The following is a 25345-nucleotide window of genomic DNA, read 5'->3' as shown; positions in this document are numbered from 1 at the left end:
TGGGATATATGCTATGTGCCGCAAGGCAGCACCTAGTGAGGCCGCCTAAAGCCAATAGCTGTCACATTCAGGAATTCGTCATTGCTAACCTGGAACCTCTTAGTAACACCCAATTCTCATCTGTGTCTCCAGCACAGATAAATTCGTATCTGGCTTTACCACAGGGCCTATCTTAGAATCGCTGCCACTGTCAGTCGTATAACACACTAGTACTGACACCGGGAGATCTCACCTGTACACCTTTGAACGCATCCAAAGAATACCTTGCCCATACTACTTATGGTTTCGCTCATGGAGACACAGACATGGCTTCATGTGTTGACAAAGGCAGTCGCTACGAAATCAAATCTGACACCACCAATAACTTTGAAGGGTCGCAGAGAATGGATTCAATCCAGATTCCAGACCAGATAGCCAGTCAGCCGCTCAAGATCACATGATATTTTAGTGGTCAGCCTGTAATGCTCAGCAAGCCAGTTGTCTCCTATCCTCAGATCCAGCACACCATGGCACCAACCACATTTATATTTGATAGAACTCTGCTTAAAATTGTCACCACTGAAAGAAAGGGCAGGGAGGTTGCCTTGGATCCGGTCAAAGACTCCCCAACTGGCTGATGGTTCTCCCAAATCCAACCTCCAAGAAGCTCTTGAGAAGAATATACCTGTCAACAGATCTGGAAGAACACTCAAAGAAATACTCTCTTTGTCCTGCCAGAACCTGAAATCATATACCATAGACAAGGTACGGCCTGGTGTGTGGGGACAATTTGTGAAGAAGTACCATTTACAAACCAAGACACTTGAAGTAAGTTTTAAAGTATTTGAAGGTGTGTAACTAATCTGGCGGGCTTAGGGCCTCCTAATGGAGATAGAGTTGATGAAGAGATGCCAGGAAGCTGAAGTTGATGAAAGAGAGGCGCTAAAGGTGCAAGTGGGAACTTTGCAAGCTCAACAGGAGGCCCAAAAAGAAACCATGGCAAAATGGCAAGCTGCAAATGATGTATTTCAAGGTATGTCCATATTTTTACCCACCACTCACAATCCTGCTGATTGCTGTCAACACTCGGAGAAATAGCTTGGACTCAGATTTCTGCCAAAAGGAAGTATGACCTTGCCAGCACAAAAGGCATCAACAATTGTATGATTTATATCACTACACTCAAAGTTTATCTGACTCACACTACACTATCCAGTCACGGAACTTTATTACAACCATAGGACTTCTGATACTATCATGGTCGCATATCAGTCAGTCAGCCCTCAAATTGTTACAGTTCTACTCTTTTCCTTTCACCTCTTCACTTATTCACCATTACTAATCATTCCTAGACATTCCATTACATTCTATTGTATGATTCTTTTCTGATTTGCTATTTACTTTTGATCTCCAATTCATTCACTAAAACTCCACTTTAATTCCTTTATTTAAACTCTATCTCTTATGCTTGTATTCTTTAACTTGACCTACACAGACCAGGGCCTGCAATATACTGCTTAACTCGCATGACTCATACATAGGTGTACGCTTTAGATCATTTGTTTCCGTCTAGTCGTTCTTATGAACACCGAGCATAACACAAATTCCCAGATTTGCTGATGCTACCATAGTGTTGAAAAGAAAAGTCAAGGGAGATCGAGGTCATGTCGCACACTCTGACTTTAGTATGGCATGCTTACAGGAAGTGCTTGACAAGCTGGGTACCAAGGGCATCCTTAGGGATCAATTGATTTCCGTTGACGACGTAGTTCAGATTCCTTGTATTGTCCCAAAATCACTTCAATTCGCAGTTTGTATCATCATAGTAGCAGCCTCAATGGCGCGCTCGATGTAGTCGAGATGATTGGCCATCGCCCCCGGCCTCTAAGCACTGTACGTGTCTCCTCTGCGTGGCTCTGATGCCCGTCCTCGCCGTGAGCGAGCTGACAGAGGACAGTGACGCGGTCTCCATCGATCTCCGTCATCTCGAAGATGTCGACGTAGCTGGCTTCCTTCGGGGTGAGTGTGCTGACGCGGGCGAGAGGTGTGGCGTTGACAACGTGGGCTACACGGCGGGAGTCGGATTTGGAAAGGACTTTGATGTTGAAGCGATTGGGGTAGTATAGGGCGAGGTCGCCGACGGACGAGCCTGCGATGACTCTGATGCCTGAATCAGCGATTTCTTTGAAGATCTATTTATCGAGTGATGGTTAGTAGATGTAGCAGGTAATGGGATGGAGAACATACCCTTTCGAGTTGTTGTTCCTTGCTGCACGTGAAATTGAGCATTTCGTCTGCATTTTTGAGGACGGTGTCTTTGTTTCGGCTTGGGCAATGCCAGTGCACGTGAAGGCGGCCACTTTCACGCCAGAATTTTTTTTTGATTCTTTTGGAGGGGGTGAGTGTGAGTGCTGTATCGAGGATTTGAGTAGGATTGCCGTCCGGTTCGCGACCAAATAGCGCGGCTTCTGCTACAAATGACAACAATATGTCCTTATGACCGTATTGCTGCGTGAAAGGGGACGGTAGGCTGGATGTCGAGCCACTTCATAAGAAAATGTAAACAAGATGACCGTGTTGATAGAGTCGCCCATCTGGATTAAGTCAATAGGCAGTGGAATGGAGGACATACCTCGGACTCTTGAGCTTACGAGGCCATGACAAGGAGCTCAGCTACTGGGTGAATGATTTTGCCCTCCCTGATGGTAGCGACATCGAATGCTACGAAAAAGTCGGCCAAGGTGATTTATGCTGCCCTAACAGAGTCAGGATAGACATATCTAAGTGCAGGACACGTACCATGCACACTGCTCTTGAAAGGCGTTGGGAGAAAAAGGACGTGCAGCATGGATTGCATAGCAGATGTGATGTCAGAAGGTGGAGGAGGGGCTGAGGGAACGTATACCTGAGGACTCATTAGTATCTATGGAGTCGGGTATCTGCCTGACTGACGGGAGTGCGTCGAGGACACACTGGAGGTAGCGGGTGATCGGTGGGTGCGAATTTCGGGGTATGCGGCTGCCAGCAGGCACATTTTTACTTCTTAGATATTGACGCCCCAGGCTTTGCCACTCTTCTGTTCGTGCTTAGCCCACGACTGACCGAGAACCTCGTTACCCTCAGCACCTCGCAGTGCATTCTTAGCGAGTGTTCGAGGTATGACTTCGAGTGATATAGCATACCGTTTCACAGCCAGCTTCCTCATCTCGCTCCCATATGCCTCAACGCGCTTGCCTAGCTCACAGCTCCGTCGCACCTGCACCAGGAACTAGCCATTGCCTATTTTCAGTATCACTTATGTGTGATTTCTCAGTTCCCTGAGGCGTGTATCGAGTGACAACCAGATATTCTCCTCACTGAAATGCAAGGTCAACTGCGGGAGAATCTTTGTGGTGCTGAGGTTTCGATTGCAACAATTCCAAGGACAATACGTAGCTATCGGCGAGGGTTTACATCACTTGACCCCGAGAGCTCAATCCAGTCCTGAGCGTCTCTCCATTGGCCGATCGCGAATAGCACCAGACTTTCCAACTTCTTGCATCTCCAGCTCGTGCAAAACCGCTCGATCGATAACCTCTTCTACCATACGGGGACCTGCTAGCTCTGCTACAAATATTCATCTGAGGAGCCAATGGTTAGTGCATCGACGGGACTCATTTGAGTTCCCGATACCCTTGCGCTTTCGGTCCTGGTCCGTATTCTTTCCGGTGCTTTGCAATAACTTGCTGCGTCTGATACTTAAATCACTGTTCGCTGTGTCTGAAGCACTGTGGTCGTCGTTTGTTAGGCATTACCGTTGTCCGTCGTCGTTGTCGTCAGTGTGGATGGAGAGAAAGTTGGACTCAGTAGTTGCATGAATTGATGTACTCTGAGTCTTTCGCAACGTTGTATTTCTGCACATAAGCTTATTTCAAGATTCCTCTGAAAATTCAAGGGAATTTGTCAATTCTGTAAAATACTACATGCACACGTTCCAAAAGACAATATTGACACAACAAGAAGCTCATCGTACTCTTGTCATCTGATTACCAAGACCCTGGGCAAATCGCGAGCCGCGTCCACGAGGACCACCGCGCAGGCTTCCTCGCGTCCTGTCTCCTCTTCCTCTACGTTCTTGAGTTTGTTCACCCCGTTTCTCACCCTTGTCACCGCCCCTGTCACCCCATCCTCCGCTACCGCCAAGCTTGATGTCAAGGACCTTTTCGTTCTGCTCGAGGAGTGCACTGACTTTATCCGCAATAACCTGAGCAAGCTGCTGCGGACGTGAGTGCTCAATGCGGTGAAACACCACTACACCAGTTGACTGATCAAGAGACGCCGACAGCTCTTCATTCCAAATCATTTTAGAGATCATCGATGTAACGGAGCGAAGCGGAAGAGAAAATGTGCGCGACAGGAGAGACAGTGAGAGAGTGCTGTAATAAGGGGCATATGTGAAAAGGTACGTGCGCAGTCCTTGCTCCTGAATACGTCTGTACATCGTGGTCAGAGGTGGAATTGTCGGTGGAATGTAAAAACGTACTTTGCAAGCATCTCTTTGACTGACGCGACTTCAGGCATCAGATTCCAAATCTTGATGCTCTGGATGAGGTCACGACATTTCTCCCATTCGCCGTCTTGCAGCGCCTTGCTCGCCTGCATGATGTGATCGCGCGTGCTTTCAGGAGGGCCCGTGAACACTTGACGGTCGGCAAAGTCAAGTAACCGGCGGAATGGCTTTGAGATCGCCTTGCGCTTCTGCTCTTCTGATTCGATGCTGGCAAGAAGGGGGACTTCGACGAGCATACTGGATACGAGGAAAGCCGCCTCGAGAAGCTCAGTGTTTATATGCATATGGAATGGTAATTGACGTGACCGTTCCGCCTTCTCTTGCTCTGGCGTAAGTTGTTGTTGAAAACGCTGTTGGTGGACACCCTGAGCAAGCAACTCCTTTACGCGCTGTGTTGTGAAGATGTCTTGCAGTGTCGCTTGAGCCTCTTTTATCAACCCGCATCTGAAAGCACAAAGCCCAAGCTGTACAACGGTTCGATTATACAAGATCTGCGTTGCGACGTCTGCAGAATGAATTGACTCTTGCAGATGCGACATAAGTAACATGTCTCGTGCCGTGTAGAAGTCATTGTGCAACGCATGATGGTAGATGTGACTGAGCATGGCGCGAGTGCGCAGAAGGGAGTTGTCGGCTTTGTAAAGATGAACGCAAAGGGAGTGAATCAAGGACGAAGTGGTAGCAGAAGACGCCAGGGTGACGCCGGGAGTTATCTCCGACGAAGCCAATGAAGACTCAAGAGCAGATACGACAGCATCAGGCTACGAACATTGTCAAAAAAAAGTACTGCGATGGGCTGACTTCAACTAACCTTGGAATAGATGTGCTCCAACCGTCGCATGATCACTCTCGCAAGGGGTTCCGGCTGGCTCGACTGTTCATAGAAAGCTTGCGAACGACTGATAGTACGATAAAGTACTTTCTCGTCCTTAAGACGGTCGATATATTCCGTTCCATGAGGATCGATGTTTTGTAGACTCTTCGTGAACTCGTCATCCAGACGGTCTACAAAGCTGATGATGCTGCCACGAATGCGAACAACCCCATCACTTTCGGTTGCAGGATGGCGCTCAACGAGTTCATCATAATCCTCAGTGTCCTCCTGCACAGAGTAGGACGAGTCCGCGACCACTATTGAGATCAACTGATCGACTTCATGTTGCGCCGAGAGCCACAGATCAGTTGGCATATACGATGTGATCGATGAATTGTAGTCAAATCGGGATGAAACAAGCGCCAAGAGGATGCGGATGCGTTGGTATGATGTGACCGCTACTTCTAGGAGTTTCTCCAGAATCCGTATTTGTTCTCCTCGGTCAGTGTTCTACGACCTTTTTAATTGGAAGGAAGAAGAGCGCAAGAGAATATGCGCACCTTCTTGCCACGAGCCTCATGAACAAGCTTCAAAGTTTTAAAGATGTTGTCCGCGGAGAAAGACATAGCTTTGCCGCCTTTGCCGACTGTGGTGAACCGATCATCTAATACCGGTTCCCCGTCACTCTCAGAGTCTGCACCCTTCTTCGGCTTCTTGGATTTGGGGACAACAACATCCGCAGGTTGAGCGTGAGCGGCAAATTCACGTTCGAATGCTTCTGGATCCTACGAGAGGTAAGGATCGTGATAGAGTGGTCTAAAAAAACTTACATTCTGATACTGCTGGACCTCCTTTTCAAACTCTTTAGCAGTTTTGCGGACCTTCTGCTTCATGGAGTTGAGCGCTCGAGCATTGGTGGCATTCATCTTCTTCTTTGCCTCCTTCTCCTTTGCTAGAGCGGCGTTAAGGGAGTTCTCTAGACTTAGAAGGGTTTTGACAAAAAATGGAGGTAACGGTTCTGCAGCATTACTCTGTCGTTGCACGAGACGCAAGAGCTTGTCGAATTCTAAGAGAACCACGGTCAGTGAATCTGATAAAAGCTCGACAAGACTGACCGTTTGATATGGCGACCCAGTCGTTGATTTTAAGGCCATTGTCCATGACCTTGCCGGTAGCTTCAATTTCCTCCAAGCGCTTGTCCTTGGTGCTTTTTACAACACGTTTGACATCCTCGTCTTCACTGTCTTCATCCGAATCGCCACGCATGAATCGGGACTTCTTCTTCTGTGTTGGCTCTTCATCTGACATCTCACTTTCATCCTCATCGGATGACTCTGAGTCTGAGCTACTAGAATCGCTTCCCGCTGTGCGTAGGAATCTTGACATGGCCGGTTTGGCAGTAGTTTTTGGGGCGGCGGCATCTTCATCACCGCTAGTGAGGAGCTCCTCATCGGACTCCTCTGTATCAGAGTCTGAATCGCCAGCTTGTCTGAAGAATCGCGACATGTTTGCACAATGCAAAATCTGTATACTGACACCGATATCTTACTCATGAAAATTCACTTTCGGTCATTGCCGGTCATTGAAACTCCGCGCTGGTACCCAGTACTGATGTACTTAGGCTAATAAATAACTTAACCAAGCCTGGCGCCGAAATCCGCACTTACTCACAGCAACACTCCATATGTCCACGCCTGACTTATTCTCATTCCTTGATGGGGCGCCTCCTGGGGATGAAGATAAAGACGAAAATGATCCCGAGCCGCGTCACATCGACAAGAACATAAAGCGTCGTGCAAGCATGGATCCTCCGGGTGATCACGCTTCTGGCAGTTTTACTTCCAAGAAACCCCGTGTATCATCACCTGTACCAGTTGTCGTAGATGAGTTTGAGACCGAGGCCAAACGTGAAATGGCCGCAAGTGGAGGGCTCACGGGGTCAGTTGAAGCTGGTTCGCGGCTGGAACTGAGACATCAGGTATTAACCAATTACTCGGATAATTTTCATTGATCTATAACTTTGCTAGGTCCGCCACCAAGTTGCCATACCACCAGGTTATCACTATGTGCCGATTGCCCAACATACCCCTCCCCAAAAACCGGCAAGGGAATACAAGTTCACTCTTGATCCATTTCAGCAAGTCTCGGTTTTCGCCATCCAGCGTAACGAAAGTGTTTTGGTTTCGGCGCATACGAGTGCTGGAAAAACGGTTGTCGCAGAATACGCTATCGCGCAATGCCTACAGAACAAACAACGTGTTATTTACACTAGTCCGATCAAGGTGAGCAGCAGCCTTAGTGTGTAATCACGAAGGGATAACTGGAAGTCTAACAGGCTTTGAGTAATCAAAAGTACCGTGAGATGCTAGCAGAATTCGGGGACGTTGGTCTTATGACCGGAGATGTAACTATAAATCCTTCTGCGACATGCCTTGTAATGACTACAGAGGTATGTGTAGTTCATAATTATCCTCTCACCAGCTCAGAGTCTGTCTTGCGGCAGATCTTACGGTCGATGCTCTATCGAGGGTCCGAGATAATGCGTGAAGTTGCGTGGGTAATCTTTGACGAAATTCACTACATGCGAGACAAAGAGCGTGGGGTCGTCTGGGAGGAAACTATCATCTTGCTACCCCATACGGTTCGCTACGTTTTTCTTTCCGCCACTATACCGAACGCCATGCAATTCGCTGAGTGGATCTGTAAATCCCACGATCAACCGTGTCATGTTGTCTATACCGACTTCCGTCCAACACCGTTGCAACACTATCTATTTCCTGCAGGAGGCGAAGGTATCTATCTTGTCGTCAATGAAAAAGGAGAATTTCGTGAAGACAACTTCAGCAAAGCGATGGGTACACTTCAAGACAAAACCGGGGAGGACCCCGCCGACCCGCGCAGCGGAAAAGGTCGTAAAGGCAAGACGAAAAAAGGAGGCGAAAAGAAAGGTATCTGATTTGTCTGTATCTCACCATCCGCCTAATCATTACCAGGACAATCCGATATTTCCAAAATCATCAAAATGATCATGCTCAAGAACTACAATCCTGTCATTGTTTTCGCTTTCAGCAAGCGAGAGTGCGAGGCTCTTGCGCTTACTATGTCTAAATTCGAATTCAATTCCACAGATGAACAGGAACTTGTTTCGAATATTTTCCAGAACGCCATCGAAAATCTCTCGACAGAGGATCGTAATCTCTCCCAAATATCCAATATCCTTCCGTTGCTCAAGCGAGGTATTGGGATACATCATGGCGGCTTGCTACCTATTCTCAAGGAAGTCATTGAGATCCTCTTCCAAGAAGGCCTTATAAAGGTTCTATTTGCCACGGAGACATTTTCCATTGGACTCAATATGCCTGCGAAAACAGTAGTCTTTACCGCCGCCCGTAAATTCGATGGAAGAGAATTTCGAAACCTTTCTTCAGGAGAGTACATTCAGATGTCTGGCCGTGCAGGTAGACGTGGTCTTGACGACCGAGGCGTTGTCATTATGATGTGCGACGAAAAGCTAGAGCCATCAGCCGCTAAAGACATGATCAAGGGAGAGGCTGACCGGCTAGATTCTGCTTTCCACCTCGGTTATAACATGATCTTGAACTTGCTCAAGGTCGAAGGCATTAGCCCTGAGTACATGCTCGAGCGATGCTTTTTCCAGTTCCAGAGCAGCGCTGGGATTCCTGTCCTGGAAGATGGTGAGTATCTTGGATATGTGTTGTGAAATCATTAATGCCCGCTTAGAGCTGCAGAAGGAGGAAAAACGGCGAGACGCTATCACTATTCCCGACGAAAACATCGTTGCTACTTATTACGATTACCGTCAACAACTGGATCGCATGGCAGCGGATTTCCGCGAAGTAATTACCCATCCCAACTATTCGCTTCCGTTCCTGCAGCCCGGTCGCCTGATCAAGGTGAAGTATAAAGACCTTGACTTTGGGTGGGGCGTGGTCGTAAATTACCAGAAGCGTTTGCCACCAAAGGTCATTATCCTCGTCAGGCAAAGTTAATTAGATACTCATCCTTCTTTAGACGTGGCAAGAACATCAACTAGCGGATGTCCCTCCCCACGAGCAATATGTCCTCGACGTGCTATTGAACTGCAACGATGGTGCTACCCTACCGAAAGACAAAACAATATCCACACCCACACCAGGCGGGATACTCCCTTGTTTCCCTGGCAATAAAGGCTCGCCGCTCGTAGTGCCCATTTTCCTTTCAACCGTGGACGCGATCAGCCACATCCGTGTCTTCCTACCGAAAGATCTTCGACAAGATCAAGCGCGGGATACTGTCTGGAAGAGCGTTCTTGAAGTGCAACGCAGATTTCCGGATGGCATTGCCCTTCTTGATCCTGTGCAAAATATGGATATCAAAGACGAAAAGTTCACAGCCCTAGTCAATGTAAGTAATCGTCAATTCCCAATGTATCGCGTGAAATTTAATATTGCGGGCAGAAAATTGACATCATGGAGCAAAGAATGTTCTCAAATCCATTGCACAATGATCCTCGCCTTCCAGAACTATACACGCTGTACGCCCAAAAGCAGGAAGCGCAAACGAAGATACGGGATCTGAAGAAGCGTATTATGGCAACCCATGATGTGTTGCAACTCGAGGAGTTGAAATACCGGAAACGTGTACTCCGTCGACTTGAGTGCACGAACTCATCCGATATCGCGGAACTAAAGGGTCGCGTAGCTTGCGAAATCAGCACTGGGGATGAACTTCTTCTTACTGAACTTATCTTCAATGGCGTTTTCAACTCCCTACTCCCTGAGCAATGTGCCAGTCTACTTAGCTGCTTTGTTTTCACAGAAAAGGTATCCGGGGTGATTTCGGTCTGAATGAATTAGCTAACATCTTGATTTCAGAGTGAACATGTGACCAAGCTCACGGAAGAGTTAGCAGCGCCATTGCGTGTCATGCAAGAAATCGCGCGCCGAATAGCAAAGGTGTCGCAGGAATCAAAATTACCATTGGTCGAGGAAGAATATGTTTCGTCTTTTAAAGTCGAATTAATGGACGCCGTTTTCCAGTGGTGTAGAGGAGCTTCATTTTCCGACATTTGCAAAGTTTGTCGACCCTATTGTTCATCATGACCTTGCTGACCTATTGACCGGACACAGTTGACCGATCAATTTGAGGGAAACCTGATACGCGTCTTCAGGCGCCTTGGTGAATTACTTCGTCAGATGGCTCAGGCCGCCAAAGTCATTGGCAACTTGGAACTCCAAGAAAAATTCCAGAAGGCATCCGAGATGCTAGAACGCCCTAATTCCGTTATTTTTTGTTCTTCTCTGTACCTGTAGGATCTATGTTGGGCCAACCCTCACTTTCCTCAGGATGCGTAATTCTTGTAGGTCTGTCATGCTGATGAGCCAGAACACTTGGAACATGTAGCACCTACATCCGCTATCTGGCGTCGCAAGTAGTGACTCGGAGGGTTGCCAGAAATTATTTTCCTTCGCCAACCTACCACCTAATATAGTTCTGCATTGCAGAAGGATTTCGAAGACTTCAATAGTGTCGTTTGCTCGTTGTCTATAGTGAGATGCAGCACCCTCCGTATTCTGGGTATTGCAAATATCTCGTTTGAACCGGGTCGCCAAATTCTGGTCCTGCGGATAGTGACACCAAAATTTTCATTCTACTTCCTGGTACTAAAACAATACATGTGAGAACTTGTTTCCATGGTTACTACAATAATTCCCTCGACGTTTACAGCGCAGCGCCGACACCATGCCTGAAGCGAACTGCCTCGGACGCAGGTTTGACAGTCAAAGGCTTTGCAGTGGGGGCACCGATAGCCTTGGCAATGCGGTCAGACAAAGATTGGTCCACAGATGCAAAGTAAGAAACTGGATTAGTCTTTAGTTGAGTGACAATATCATGGAGATCAGATTTGAACGTACGAGTCCGGGCCTTAACTTCAGCGCTTTTGGCACCACCAAGGTGACCAGCAACATTGGAAACAAGGCGCGCCCTGGCTGCCTCATCGAAGACATTTTGGTAGAGTGCACGCGGTTGCTCGAAGTCGACTAGAAAATTTGTCATTGTCACTGAAGTCCAACAAATAGTGTTTTAGCCTCCTACGCTCGGTGACCTCGCTCAAGTCCCAGAATGCTCCACCAAGCCAACTTTCATGCTGTTTGGCTCGTTCATAGTCTCTGGGTGTGCCCTTGATAGATCCCTTGTTGCTCAAGTATGTCAAGGGCGTAATGGAGCTCTGATAATTCGGGCGTGCTCCTTGGCTGTTGAATGCCATGGCACCATCGCGTTGGAAGTTGGCAACAGGGACAATGGGCGCATTGACAGGGAGTTGGTGGTAGTTCGTACCAAGTCGGTGACGGTGAGTGTCAGGGTAAGAGAACAGTCTTGACTGAAGTACGGGGTCAGCAGAGGCCTCGAAGTAGGGAACCAAATGGCTGGGCGCAAAAGCAGCCTATTGATAGTCATTTAAATATATCAATTAGCCCACATTGTCGTGGAATAAAACAAATTCCCGTCACCTGCTCAATTTCAGCGAAGTAGTTTTGCGGGTTCTCGTTGAGCACGAATTTTCCTACGGGGCGCAAGGGGTAGTCCTTGTGGGGCCAAACTTTGGTCAAGTCCAAGACGTTGTAACGGAATTTTTCAGCCTGCTCTGGAGTCATAGTTTGCTGAATTGGAGGTTAGCTATTGAAGTTGAAGGCATAAACGATACATCACTGACAACGTAGACGGTCCAGGACTGGGAAGTTACCAGCGTCTATGGTTTCAAACAACGATTGAATGCCGTGATCGGGGTTGTCTGCGGACAAATTACGAGCCGTGGCAGTATCGAGGACCTATGCAATACATTGACAACAAACCGTTATATTAAAAGGCTATGCAAACCTTGCAGCCGCCATCAGCAATACAGTGAATCTGGGTGTAGACCCATGAGCCGTCATCTTTCACGAGCTTGAAAGTATGCCCGGAATAGCCGTGCATGTTGTGGTAGCCGTCAGGTATTCCCCGGTCAGAAAACAGTATCATGACTTGATGCGCCGATTCCGGGTTTTGAGACAGGTAATCCTACGAGGAAAAATGTTTCGAATCGGACGCTTTGAAAGTGAAATCGATCTTACCCAGAACATGTCTGCATCTTTCAGGTGCGTCTGGGGGTCACGCTTTTGGGTGTGAATGAAGGGCTGGGAACTTGGCGGGATCTCTGATGAAGAACACAGGTGTGTTGTTGAACACCCAGTCCAGGTTACCCTCCTCCGTCTTCAATTTCAGAGCGAAACCACGGGGATCGCGAGCCGTGTCGGCGGAACCACTTTCCCCACCGACAGTGGAGAAGCGGGCGGTTACTCGAACTTGCTTGCCAACGCTAGTGAATAGTTTGCAAGAGGTGATATCACTGAGATCGTGGGTCGTTTCGAAATAGCCATGAGCACCAGCGCCTTTGGCGTGCACCTAGCATATGATGGATATGGAAGCCTGTTCATTTGAGTGTTGCGCTTACCACACGCTCAGGGATCCGTTCCCGATCAAAATGAGCAAGAAGATCGATGTGGTGGAAGTCTTATATGTGGATCAGCATAAAAATCTATATTGGCTGAGTGAACCAACCTTGAAGGAGGAGGGGTCCCACAGGACCAACACGTTCAGCAGCAAGGGGATGCGCTACTGCTGCACCATTAGAGGTGGTGTATACTGCGCCATCTGTAGCAGCGAAGACTTGCGGGGAGGGCATGATCAAGAGATGATGAATGCTCAAGAGAAAGATGGGGGCATTATGAGAGATGGCCAGTGGATTATAAGTACCGCCGCTGGGAACCTTCTTACGAATACGTGGGGATGGTCAGGTGCTCCACTGTGCTCCGAGAATGGTTTGAGCCCTCCGTTATGCACCCATTAGGACTCAGCTGTGTTGTATGCACGAGAATAGTTCATCAGATCTGACAATGATGACACTTGGTCGACAAATGGCTTACTGACTGAAACCCCTGTCACCCATATCTTCCAATTGCGCTGCGAATAAACGAGGCAACACAAAAAAGGATAGTTGGTTGTCCAACCATGGAGACGCAGTTCTGTTATTGGAAGGGTCTCGTGGAAAGATGCAGTTAGATCGTGAGTACTTGTTACTGAATGAACGTTTCGACTGAATTGAGCTCGCACGGTCAGACCTGACTCAGGATGGGAGCCGCTCGTGAATAACCAATCATCAAGATCAGAAGACATTGCACACTCCGCCATCGCGTCATCCCTCACCCTTATAGGTTGACGCGATTAGCACACCTTGCGAGACATTCAAATAACAACCTAAACAGACTCTAAGTTGCTAGCTAAAATTTAGCTCGCGCCACGAGGCTCGTCACCTGCATCAGGAAACGTGTCTTATGCTTTGAAAGTCTACCTGAGCCTCGGTACGTACCATGCCCTTGGATGACACGGCGGCCTGACTTAGCCTGACGTCCAGGAGCTTCTAGGCCACCATTGAAACGTTAATATTGCTGTCATGACTCGAAACTCCACTGATAAAATGTAGCACTGATTTTGATCGCGAACGCATCCCAGCGAAGGCTCTGATACATCAGCCGAGAATCCAGCCCAGGACCCGACTCGTCAGCCAACGACAGTTTCGTCATGAATGACTAACAACTTGAATGACACGTGAATCACTGTGAGGTGTGAGACATCGGAACAAACTGGATACCGCGTGATTGCTGAAGTTGATATACAAGAACTCTCCAGTTCGGCCATCGGCATAGGGAAAGTTTCAGCCAAGTTGCCAACGAAGATTTATGCACTGGATCTAGGTCAATGCACAATTCGAGCTAGAAATGACCTCACTTTCTCATGTTGGTGGTCGGAGTGTAAACTGTCATTGCGCAAAGCACTCGTGAGAATTTGAGAACTCTCGGACATGATGATAGTAGAACTATATTAGGACAACTCGGAAGTGCGCTAGGATGTATGACGAATCTGGGGAGAAAGATTTGATATCATCGGAATGATCTCAGCGGTGAGTGTCGACTGTACAGGTCTGGCGAAGAATCGTTGTGAATATAATGAAGGTGTGATGTTAAGCATTACCTTCATTTACTACGCTCTTTGACAATCTTCACACCAGGTATTCGTTTACAAGACATGGATGACTTGACAACCTCCGGTAGAGTATTAAGTGTCGGTAGTGATGCTGAAGGGGTGGGATCAGCGTCCGCAGAAAGCCCTAGATAGGCAGTAGGTTCCGCGGGTGTGGCGGGACGCCGAACGGTTGGGCCTGCGTGATTTCTGGAAGAGAGAGAACCCCCCGAACCAAGGGACTGCCTTGAGGTCGAACCCAATGATGCAGTAGATGGCGGTGGTTTTGGTGGTAATGAGTCAAACGAATTGGTGGTGCTTGATTCCATCTGGCGTAACTTTGCCTCCATCATCGCAATCTTGCTATCTGTACTAATTCAAAAGTAAGTTGATAGGTACCCTTTTGAAGATAAAATTCACCCTTCTGACCGAGTATGAATTCCACTTTTCATCATACTTAGGGTAGTCGGCCGCGCATCAACTCTTCTCGCCCTGCCCACCTGTCGACTTCCAACGGGCTGTTCGAGCGGAGCTTGATGAGCAAAAGTAACCGTCAGCTTACGACCCCGCAGTAGTTTTCCATTAATGTTTTCCAATGCCGTCTGGGCATCCTGGTGCAGGTCATTTGTCAGTCAAGCTGTCAATGACTTGAGAGGACAATGGCCGCCACATGTGCCATGATAGGTCAAGGCAATCGCGAGAAAAACGAGTCAAAAACAAGCGACGGCGCTTTACAGCATCATGACTTACACCTTCATGCAAATACTGTAGGAAGGCATATCCGCGCGGCTTCCCTCTGTTTGGACCCGTCTTGTGAAAGAGGAAGTCAAGTTTCGATACTTTGCCAAACTTGGTGAAAACCTGTAGAAGGGCGTATCTATCCACAATTAGAGGATATGAGAAAAGCCACAACTAAATCACTCACTCATCAACAGTGGGATGCAGGTTTCCAATATACAAACGGTCTCTCAATAGCGAAGATGAGCCGGATGCCTGGGGTATGGCAATAACTCGCTCTTGAGCTTCGGGTTCTGGGAACCAGAGATGAGTGCTCAAAGATGAGTCGTCCTTGTCTGCTTGCGGATGTTGTGCAGGAATATTCTCAGAATTTGTGATCATTAGTACTTGAGTATTGACAAACCAGAGCAGCAGTGAATATTGTCTTGGTGGGGAAGCTGAAGGACAAACGTAGAGAATTTGAGTTTGAGTTCGGCAATACCCATTACATAATCCACAGGAGAGAGAGAATATATTTGGCCATCTACGCTCAGAATCTCAGATACCTAAGTAAGTTATTCGCGAGACTCAGAAAAAGTCAGTAATCAAAGTAACGATCGCAAACTATGTAAGGTAAGAGTAACTAGTGATTGTCGAACACGAGAAGATGGTGTGCCAGCATTAATAAAGCACGAACACGTCGTTTGCAGTCTCCCAAGATATGACCCGTGAACCTAATACTATGATCATATGCACATGCCATACCTGCGCTGGCAATCGTGACAACAGTCTAGGTTCTTTCGCCGTACCAGCGGAAGAGCGTGGGGATGAGACACCCAGATTGCCCGTTGATAGAGTTATGCTCGACTGCGCATGCGGGTAAAACACCCACATTTGTCTTGACCACTGCCAGTGTCAGCAGTACTGCAATACTAGCGAGTGGGGGTAATGCACCCACATAAAACCGTGTTTGATACTGCGGCCAGAGCCCCACGCCGTCAGAAAATAAGCGCTGTGCAGCCCTACCGAGAACCTCCCTAATATGGTCACTGGTCAGTAGATTTGCTCTGTAGGAGCGAGGTCTTGTCGCAGAATTGTACTTGCAAGAGTGGGCTGACAGCGCGTGATGCACAAGTATCTGCCTAACATAAATAGCTATATAATTTCTTTTCATTCTAAGTAAATTAATATGATCATGTCTTAAATCCGTACAGACTCGATGATCGATGATTGAATGTGGGTTGAAGATGCAAATAAGGATTGATACTGCTATGGCTACATGTAGTTGTGACGCGCAAGAACAAGAACTGGACCAGATTGAAGCAAGCTCAAGTGCCGATTAGTGTCCGGTTGGATGGTGAACCAACGTCTATGTACATTGTGATGTCTTGCTACTGGACATCCACATGGCTCTGCTTAATGTGGCGCAACAGAGCATCTTTACGAGACAGGGATTTCTGGCAGTGAGGACATTTGACTGTCATGGAGGGCAAGTCTGGGCTAAACCTGCAACTCCCCAGGTGCCTCTCCATGTCGTTTCTGCGTGAGAAAGATTTCTTGCAGCCATGAATTTTCATCAAGCAGTCAAATCGCTCTTCCTTAGCTCCTTCGTGCCTTGTCACTCTTTTTGAGGAACGATGACCGACTTTTCGAGCCTTCTTGGATGCTGCTGGATGCGACAGCGTATGGGACGATGCTGCACGTTTATGGATGCGACTGGGTTGGTAATCGTCATCGTCATCATCGGTCCGCCGGCGCTTGACTCCTCGATAAACATCAGCCGGTTTAATATCAACATGACTTGGGCTGAAAGGCGATGAGAGCTGACTCGGACGTCGTACATTAGTACGGAGCAGACAGGGAGATGGGCTTGGAGAAATGCAGATTTGCACTTGTGATGTAACGTTCTCCGTCAAGTCCTCTGTAAATCTTAGGAAACGAGATCGCTCCGCGGGATTAGAGTCTGGCAAGATAGACGACGAGTCATGCACCAGTTTGGCATCGTCAACTGGAAGCAGAAGTATCGGCTGAGAGACATTCTTTAAGGATGATACTGGAGGGGGTATATCCAAGACTGCCCTGCAGGCAAGGTCTTCTTGCAGTTGTTCAGGATAAGCCGAGTCTTCCACAAATCCTTCTTGCTCAAAAAATGGACTGCAATCTACTGCCACATCGAGAAGCCCGAAGTCCCCCAGTGAACCACAGAAGAGGTCGGGGAGAAGGGCGCCGCCTTGCGGAGTCAAGGGGGACTTACTCGACGCGATACTGAATGGTGATTCGTCGGGGCTCAGCTGCGGTAAACCTAAGAAGTCTCCAGTTGCAGACGATCCTAGATACCGATATCGGGTAGTCTTAAGACACATATGTCAGCATGGGCTTGCGGGATCTTCAGTTTACGCACGTCAGATGTCTGCATCTGGTCGATAGCCAGATTCTCGATGTATGCTGCATCGTCCATATCCTCGAGGTGAGGATCGAGGTCATTAGAGGACCACAACACCGTTGGTGCTGTGGATGACTCGAACTCCAAGGTTCTGTGCTCAGTCAGTCAATCGACCATTCAGCTGACAAGATAGAATTACAATACTCACCTTAAACCATCCATGAAATCGAGCTTCGATGGGAGCTCGGTTTCTCGTTTGAAGGATTCTGAATCCTCGGGATACACAAAGTATTCATTGTAGTCGCTGGACGACGGCAGACGCATGTCAGATGAGGTAGATGGTTAGAGAAATGTGTTGGATAAGATGCATGGAAGTGCACCTTCACCGCAAGGCGACCTTCTTATCGGCCTTGCAAGCCAACAAATAGGTTCTGTTGACATTTGAGGGTCCATCCCTCACAAAAACGTGTTGTACACGCGCTAACAAGGCTGTAGCCCTTGATGCGGAAGAGCATCTTAATTGTTCCGAAGTGCCGTCTTTACTGAGTTAAGAAGCCAATATTCACAGGCGCTGGTTGTATTTGTTAGATCTACGAGGTTGTACTATTTTGACGAAAATAAAGGAACAATTACCTTGAAGAACTCTTTTCAAGGCTTATGCCAATTTTCTGGCCTACAGCGCATTTCAAGCAAGATAAGTATGAGTCAAACCTTGGCCGTGTATGTCCTGTAGTGGGCACTGTATCTGGCGGCGATTCTAGATGGAAGTCCCGGCCGGTCGAAGACAACTGCCAGCGTTTGTCACCTCAGTTCTAGAAGCCGCGGAGCGCGGACCTTTACAAAGACAACTCAAGGGATAAAAGCGGCCCGGAATTTGATATCAGAACTTGGTCAGAACCTTGTCAGAAGATACAAGAACGAAGATGAGTTCAATCTCCGATAAGCATCATATCATGTTTTCGCTTGTATTTTTGTTCGAGTTTGAAGCCAAGCAGCTTATAAGACGATAGTTCACAACTATTACGTCTGTCTCAACTGTGGGTCCTGAATACTACTAGTAAAACTAGCCCTGAGGCGACGCCATATGCATGGCCACTTCGCAGGCCACACTGTTTATCCCACAAACAACATATGATATCATGGCACATTTCCAGGGGCCCTCAGGCAGGCCCTAATAGAAGGACAATCGTTCCTTCTGTATCAGACAGAGGTCATATATCCTGAGGCACAAACGAGTCTACAAGATACTCCAAGTCAGTGGGGCATGAATTCGAAAGCATTAATGCTCATGCAGCAAAGCTGTCTTCACTGGCCAAATGGTACCATTGAATGATTTTTAACAAGTTTTTTACAGCCATTTGCAGGACGTTGGGCCAAAACACGTGTTTAATTTTCTATCTCTGATCAGACTCGATTGGGCTAGCTCACTGAGGGTCAATTGGTATAGACCCTTGCCTACTATCCCTTCCACTACAACTAGCTTCACACCCATTGTGCCTTTGGCACAGGAAGCAAACAGAGTGCTTTGTGCTCCTTTTTGGCTTCCTGGCCTCAGCTGCATCCCAGCATGTGCAATAAATAATTGATGAAAAATTGAATGAGAGCACAGGGGAATGGGGGAACAGACCAAAAGTGCTTGCTCCACTCACGCCTTTGGCCCATTCCCCCATTCCCCTGTGCTCATTCAATTTTTCATCAATTATTTATTGACATGTGCTGCACTCAAATGGGCAACAGTATTAAGTCAGAGCTCAAAAACCTGTGACTGGGCCATGCGAGATTCCCAAATCAAGGTTTAAGTGAGCTAAGTGTTCCCATGTGGCCTTTAGCAAAATACGTGAAATAAGTGAAAGCCACGCAAGCACCTGTGACATCCCAAAACCTGTTCCACCTTACTTTATAGATCAGCACCCACAGAAGTCGGCAGTCACGCAAATGTCACTGTAAGTCACAACATGTGACATAGGCTGGTTTCAAAGTCAGCTCACAAGCACCTGGGTTTCCCAGTATGTAAGCATTACTATACTGGGTGATCAAGTGCCTTGCTAACTATTGTTTGGCTTAGTTGCATTAAATCTCAACACCAGCATTAAAACCTGCCCCAAATACCCTGCAAATACCTTATACCTGGTAAGCTATTCTCGGAAACAGCTGGCCATATTACTATTAGCTAACACATACAGTGGCTCAAAAAACTGTCCACATGTTTTTGCATTTTTTACTATTTACAATATTGTGTGAGAATACATAAAGACCTCAGTGACATGCTGATACCATATTGTAGTGCTGCTTCAGGGCTTTGGATTGAGCACCACATCATGAGAATCAGAGGAGATATGGTGGAGATACAAGGCTTACAAAATCATGACTCATGCAGACAGTTTTTTGAGCACATATTAAAACTATATAAATCATCATTTATGACACCATAACAATCATGCCACCATTAAATAAATTACAAAGTGGTGTCATTATGTCATTTTAAAACCATATCTAACTATACAAACCAAAAATTTCCATATGTCATGGTTATATTCACCATGAAAGCCACCCCCCCTGCTCAAAGGGATAATATCCTCTCTCTTTCCTATTCTGGCCTCTCTGCTTGTCAAATTTCCTCTAGAACTGGAGTATCCAAGTCCACTGTGGCCAAGTTCATCAAAGAAAGTCACACAGACAAGGAAAACTTCTGTGAAGGGTGTCCATCCAAGCTCCCCTCTACTGATAGGAGGGCTATTATTCAACATATCACTACAGGAAAGGCTGATAATGCTGTCCAGGTCACCTATTACATCAATTCCACCATCACATTCCCTGTCTCTTCACACACTGTGAGAAACATTCTCAAGACAGCTCATCTCAGGTCAGTAACAAGGAAGAAAAGGCTCTCCTCTCTATCACACATATGCAGAGAGGACTAGCACCCTTCTTTTTTCACATATATACCTTGCCATCTGACCCAATCCTATTTATTGTGGTCTTATATGATCATATAACATGCTTCCATTCCATGTAATCCAATTCTGATGGGCTAAGGCAAAGGTTAGTCCTCTTTGCATATGTGTGATAGAGAGGAGAGCCTTTTCTTCCTTGTTACTGACCTGAGATGAGCTGTCTTGAGAATGTTTCTCACAGTGTGTGAAGAGACAGGGAATGTGATGGTGGAATTGATGTAATAGGTGACCTGGACAGCATTATCAGCCTTTCCTGTAGTGATATGTTGAATAATAGCCCTCCTATCAGTAGAGGGGAGCTTGGATGGACACCCTTCACAGAAGTTTTCCTTGTCTGTGTGACTTTCTTTGATGAACTTGGCCACAGTGGACTTGGATACTCCAGTTCTAGAGGAAATTTGACAAGCAGAGAGGCCAGAATAGGAAAGAGAGAGGATATTATCCCTTTGAGCAGGGGGGGTGGCTTTCATGGTGAATATAACCATGACATATGGAAATTTTTGGTTTGTATAGTTAGATATGGTTTTAAAATGACATAATGACACCACTTTGTAATTTATTTAATGGTGGCATGATTGTTATGGTGTCATAAATGATGATTTATATAGTTTTAATATGTGCTCAAAAAACTGTCTGCATGAGTCATGATTTTGTAAGCCTTGTATCTCCACCATATCTCCTCTGATTCTCATGATGTGGTGCTCAATCCAAAGCCCTGAAGCAGCACTACAATATGGTATCAGCATGTCACTGAGGTCTTTATGTATTCTCACACAATATTGTAAATAGTAAAAAATGCAAAAACATGTGGACAGTTTTTTGAGCCACTGTATGTACAGCTGGCTACCTAAACTATTCCCATGACTTTGTCTCCTCACTGTCACCATCAACATTGAGCTTGCCAATGCCATCCTTGCCCTTGTTCTACCCTCCCTACCTCTGCTCAAGCTCACCAATGCCATCCTCACCCTTATTCTGCCCTCCCTGCCTCTGCTCAAGCTCAAGCTCACCAACACCATCCTTGCCCTTGTTCTGTCCTCCCTGCCTCTGCCTCTGCCCAAACTCATCAACACAATCCTCTGCCTCCACCTCCTCTCCTCCCTGCCTAACATCAACGTTGGGCTTGCTGATGCTTTCCTCCTTGTTCTGTCCTTTCTGCCTCTATCCAACATCAACATCAGGCTTGCCAATGCCATCCTCCTCCTTGTTCTGTTCTCCCTGCCTCTGCTCAATGTCAACTTCAGGCTGGCCAATGCTGTCCTGCTTATTCTCATCTCCCTACCTCTGTTCAACCTCAATGTTGAGCACGCCAACACCATCCTCCTCCTCATTCTCTCCTCTGCCTTTGCTCAATGCCAATGTTAACCTCTCTTTCAATGTCAACACTAGGCTCCTGCTGTCCATTCCGATCAATATCAACATTAGGCCCTCTACTGCCCACTGCACCTACAGTGCTACTATTGTTCTGAAACCTCAACCTTCAATCAAATGGTTTGTGGGCACACTCCTTACTCACTATCAATTTTTCTAATGATTTTATTAGTATGCTCTGCACCACCAGTCAATATGACTTGTAGTCATGGCAGTGTATACCAGGGGATATGTTGGTGCTTTCTGTAATGCGAGCACTTCATCTTTGGTACTAGCTTGTGCCCCACTCATTCATTTGATGCAATAAAGCAACTTTATTTGGAATGATTATTGTAAACAGCCCAACTATTTTAAATGGTCTGACTATTCTAAACACCAATCAACCTGTCCCACTCAATGAGGCCAGTTCATTGTCATTGGTAGTAAGAGATCCTGAAGGTTTGAGCTGAGTGTTGATGTCAGTGTTGATGTTGTTGTCATTGTCAGTGTCAGCATCAGTGTCAACAGATGGAAGACTCTTGTATGTCTTCTTGCGGTGTCTTGGAGAAAGGTTCTCGTCATTCTCATCAGCACAAGTGTGCTTCTTTGCCTTACAGTGTCTTGGTGGAGGGTTCTCATCATTGTCGTCAGGAGAATGAGTGTGAGTGCACTTTTTGCCCTTGTCTGAACAAGTCCAGCAATGACGTTCAATAACCTCACCACTGTCGAGTTTCTTGTTTCATTTGTGATGAAGTTCCTCAAACTCCTTGTTTTCCATCTGTCTCTAGTAAATATCTCCAGACTTCCATTTACATAGAAGCATCTTGAGATCGGTTAATGAGTTAGACACTTTGCTGAGGTTTTCAAAAGGCATGTCAACAGGCCATCCTTCGCAAATGACAAGATATCACTGGATGACATTGCGCCAATAGTGAACCCACTGCATCTTCACATCTGGGTCACCAGTAGCCTCCTCTGAAATACATAAGTGAGACTACAGAATGGTTGACACCTGAGAAGACTCATGAAATTTCTGGTTGATTTTGTGTTGGATTGCACTGTGAATCTCAGAGCAACATTGTTGATGATTTTTAGCTGCACCTAAAAAACATTTAGCCACACTAACTTAAAGTATGGGGGAAAAACTTACCGCACATCCCACTCATGGCAAAGCCTTCCATCTTACTAATGAGGTCTTGGTTATCAAGGTTCATGACAGACTCCATGAAATCTTGAACATCTTCAGTTGCAAAGGCAATTCCACAGAGCAGCAGGTCAGTGGAGCCATGTGTTGTATATAGTATTGTTTCTGCCCCAGTCCAACATCTTAAGCTATTCAACTACACAATTATTGTTAGCTATATTGTTCAAATAAAATAAAATAGATTACATACCTCATTCTTGATGGCTTTAAGGGTCTGTGTAACGTCATTGACCTTTGATTTGGTGGATATGTGAGTACCGGTAGTCTTCATGGCCTTATGCTCCTCATACTCCTTCAAGAGGCTAGCTTTTGCATCGTCAGAGAGTTCATGATACTCCGCATGATTCTCCTGGACCAGGTCCCATAAGATCACCTTCCCTGATGAACCTGCAGCATATAATAAGGCAAGTGTAGAAGAACTAGAAACAAAAAAAATATGTACTGTTTTCTTTGTCTGCGGTCTGATTCTTCTTCCAGCAGAACACATTCCACACACTCAATTTGGAACATTTTGACTGCAAGAGCCTTTGACCCATGTATAAGTCATGCTGGACATGGCAAATAGTCTTGCCGTTAGAGGATGCAATAGTCTTCACACATTCATCAATTTGGGACCATGCATCATCAAGCTCAGTCTTGAAGGGGCAGGATTTTTCATGACGAGAGGCAGCAAGCAAGGTTTGTGCTTCCTTGCTCAGATGGACCCTTGGACAGTGATGAGGTGAGGGCTGGATGCATTTCGAGCAAGTGCTCGATGCATAAAAAGTCTGGGAGCTCATGACCTGCCATTTAGACTGGGTTAGTATAACAGATTTATAAGTTTCGAAAAACAAACATGTGCTGCATTAATGGCAATCAATGTTTATATTACATGAATAAAAGTCCAAAAAAGTATAGCACACATAAGCACACCATGATCCTGAGCACCTGAAAAGTCTTAGCTAACATCAAATTCGGCTGCAGCAGCTGTTAGCAGCATTCTCAGACTAGTAAAGTACTAGGTTCATACCATGATTGCCTCTGATTTGGACCCCTGCAGGTCAGCGTTAAGTGCATTAGTCAGATGCACTGCCTGCTCGAATGTGAGACCCCACTTTGGAGACCTCAGAGTAGCCTCCCAACAGGTGTTGCATACAGTTGTTGCCAGCTCATGGAGCCTGGGAATCAAGCCATCCCCCATTTTGAAGCAATCAAGCACCACATTGGTATTCGGTCCAATGCTAATGATCAGAGGACCATACACAATGACAGGTGTGGGTGAGTTGCTTGGTTGAGCATTTTTTGGGAGTGAAAATGCATCAGCAAGTTGACATTGATGAGGCTTGGTGTTGCTACCAGTAGTAAGGGATGTGCTTGCTAGTGCTATAGCATGCTGAACAAAGCTTGATGGTGGATGAATTGAAGTGTCGGAACTATCCTTTGGTTTGGTGGAGAGGATCTTGAAGTTGTGATTTAAATTGAGTGGAGGCTGGGCAGAGCATTGAATACATGAGCCAGTCAGGACCAAAGGAGCTGGCAAGGCCTGAGACCCAGTTGGATTCACCTGAGGAGCTGGATCTGTAGACAGTGTTAGGACAATCAAATTTCCTGAAAAATGATAACAAAGACTCACAGTGATGGGGAGGTTGAATGTCCTCAATGTGACACTGCTCTGTGAAGCGTTGAAGGTGGTGTTTGGCCATCTGCTCACAGAATCCTTGGACAAAGAGTGAGACATCCCCTCCAACCTGTTCTGGGAATTGTCATATCCCATATGCCAGACATAGATCCCATCACATTCCCGCGCTTTCTGGACCTGTTTCTGGACCCCATATCCAACTCATTCCTGGATCCCCTATCCTGTCTACCCTATGCACATTCCATCCAGCAAGACATCTGGACTTTACCTCCTCTCAGATTCCGGACTACATCCACCACCTCACATATCTCAGTCCTGTTTCCGCCCTGCATTCCAGATCCCCAGATCTCCGGACCTCCGGATATTAACTGTACTATCTCTGGACCTATTCCCACCCTCCATCTGAGATCCTGCGCCTATCCCCATTTAGGCATCTCTCCCTTTCTGGTTCTTGGTTATCTCTGTTTCTGTCTTGCTGATTGATCCTTGTACTAGTTTCATCTCCGAGTTCATTTACTTATGTTCCGTCTTACTTACCAATGTGTTTCTGCATGCTCGTACATAGCCTTACTCCTTTGCTTACTGATCCTCTCAGATAGCCTCTAGTATATAACCCCTGTACAACTACAGTAGAGTCCTCAGTCTGAATATCATCTTAGATCCTGTTCTACTTGCCAATCATCTTCTGGACTTCAGTCCATCTGAGTCTCATCCTTTTCC

General features: G+C 46.6%; 7 protein-coding genes across 7 annotated transcripts; 1 reads left to right on the top strand and 6 right to left on the bottom strand.

Annotated features, from left to right (window-relative positions):
• Positions 1–1799: 1799 nt before the first annotated feature.
• BJ212DRAFT_1484212 (uncharacterized protein) lies at positions 1800–2896 on the bottom strand (the record flags this gene model as incomplete). Its single annotated transcript, XM_041340753.1, has 3 exons — positions 1800–2171; positions 2227–2450; positions 2779–2896. The coding sequence occupies 3 exons, from the start codon at positions 2894–2896 to the stop codon at positions 1800–1802; spliced, it is 714 nt and encodes a 237-aa protein (XP_041189533.1).
• Positions 2897–3982: 1086 nt separating this feature from the next.
• Positions 3983–6848, bottom strand: BJ212DRAFT_1278931 (eukaryotic translation initiation factor 3 subunit 8 N-terminus-domain-containing protein; the record flags this gene model as incomplete). Its single annotated transcript, XM_041331457.1, has 6 exons — positions 3983–4451; positions 4502–5289; positions 5340–5852; positions 5903–6127; positions 6173–6408; positions 6458–6848. 6 exons carry the CDS (start codon positions 6846–6848, stop codon positions 3983–3985), a joined length of 2622 nt encoding a protein of 873 aa, XP_041189532.1.
• Positions 6849–7026: 178 nt separating this feature from the next.
• Positions 7027–10654, top strand: BJ212DRAFT_1484210 (ATP-dependent RNA helicase; the record flags this gene model as incomplete). Its single annotated transcript, XM_041340752.1, has 10 exons — positions 7027–7320; positions 7370–7624; positions 7678–7791; positions 7846–8290; positions 8336–9037; positions 9084–9325; positions 9375–9746; positions 9800–10165; positions 10217–10417; positions 10472–10654. The coding sequence occupies 10 exons, from the start codon at positions 7027–7029 to the stop codon at positions 10652–10654; spliced, it is 3174 nt and encodes a 1057-aa protein (XP_041189531.1).
• A 409-nt stretch (positions 10655–11063) lies between these two features.
• On the bottom strand, positions 11064–13065 carry BJ212DRAFT_1448666 (catalase-like domain-containing protein; the record flags this gene model as incomplete). Its single annotated transcript, XM_041338575.1, has 10 exons — positions 11064–11203; positions 11258–11383; positions 11439–11787; positions 11855–12004; positions 12077–12172; positions 12222–12401; positions 12455–12517; positions 12552–12785; positions 12835–12893; positions 12942–13065. 10 exons carry the CDS (start codon positions 13063–13065, stop codon positions 11064–11066), a joined length of 1521 nt encoding a protein of 506 aa, XP_041189530.1.
• A 1750-nt stretch (positions 13066–14815) lies between these two features.
• Positions 14816–15518, bottom strand: BJ212DRAFT_1448665 (uncharacterized protein; the record flags this gene model as incomplete). The annotated part of the gene is made up of 3 exons (XM_041338574.1): positions 14816–15010; positions 15150–15276; positions 15325–15518. The coding sequence occupies 3 exons, from the start codon at positions 15516–15518 to the stop codon at positions 14816–14818; spliced, it is 516 nt and encodes a 171-aa protein (XP_041189529.1).
• A 736-nt stretch (positions 15519–16254) lies between these two features.
• On the bottom strand, positions 16255–17540 carry BJ212DRAFT_1377811 (uncharacterized protein). Its single transcript, XM_041336532.1, has one exon. It carries the CDS (start codon positions 17477–17479, stop codon positions 16508–16510), a length of 972 nt encoding a protein of 323 aa, XP_041189528.1. The 5' UTR covers positions 17480–17540; the 3' UTR covers positions 16255–16507.
• Positions 17541–22710: 5170 nt separating this feature from the next.
• BJ212DRAFT_1302361 (uncharacterized protein) lies at positions 22711–23786 on the bottom strand (the record flags this gene model as incomplete). Its single annotated transcript, XM_041333253.1, has 4 exons — positions 22711–22778; positions 22954–23143; positions 23198–23394; positions 23504–23786. The coding sequence occupies 4 exons, from the start codon at positions 23784–23786 to the stop codon at positions 22711–22713; spliced, it is 738 nt and encodes a 245-aa protein (XP_041189527.1).
• Between the last annotated feature and the right edge of the window lie 1559 nt (positions 23787–25345).

The sequence above is a fragment of the Suillus subaureus genome, assembly GCF_016647635.1.
Source record: "Suillus subaureus strain MN1 chromosome Unknown BJ212scaffold_32, whole genome shotgun sequence".
NCBI classification, from domain to species: Eukaryota; Fungi; Basidiomycota; class Agaricomycetes; order Boletales; family Suillaceae; genus Suillus; species Suillus subaureus.
This window is presented reverse-complemented; position numbering and strand designations above follow the sequence as displayed.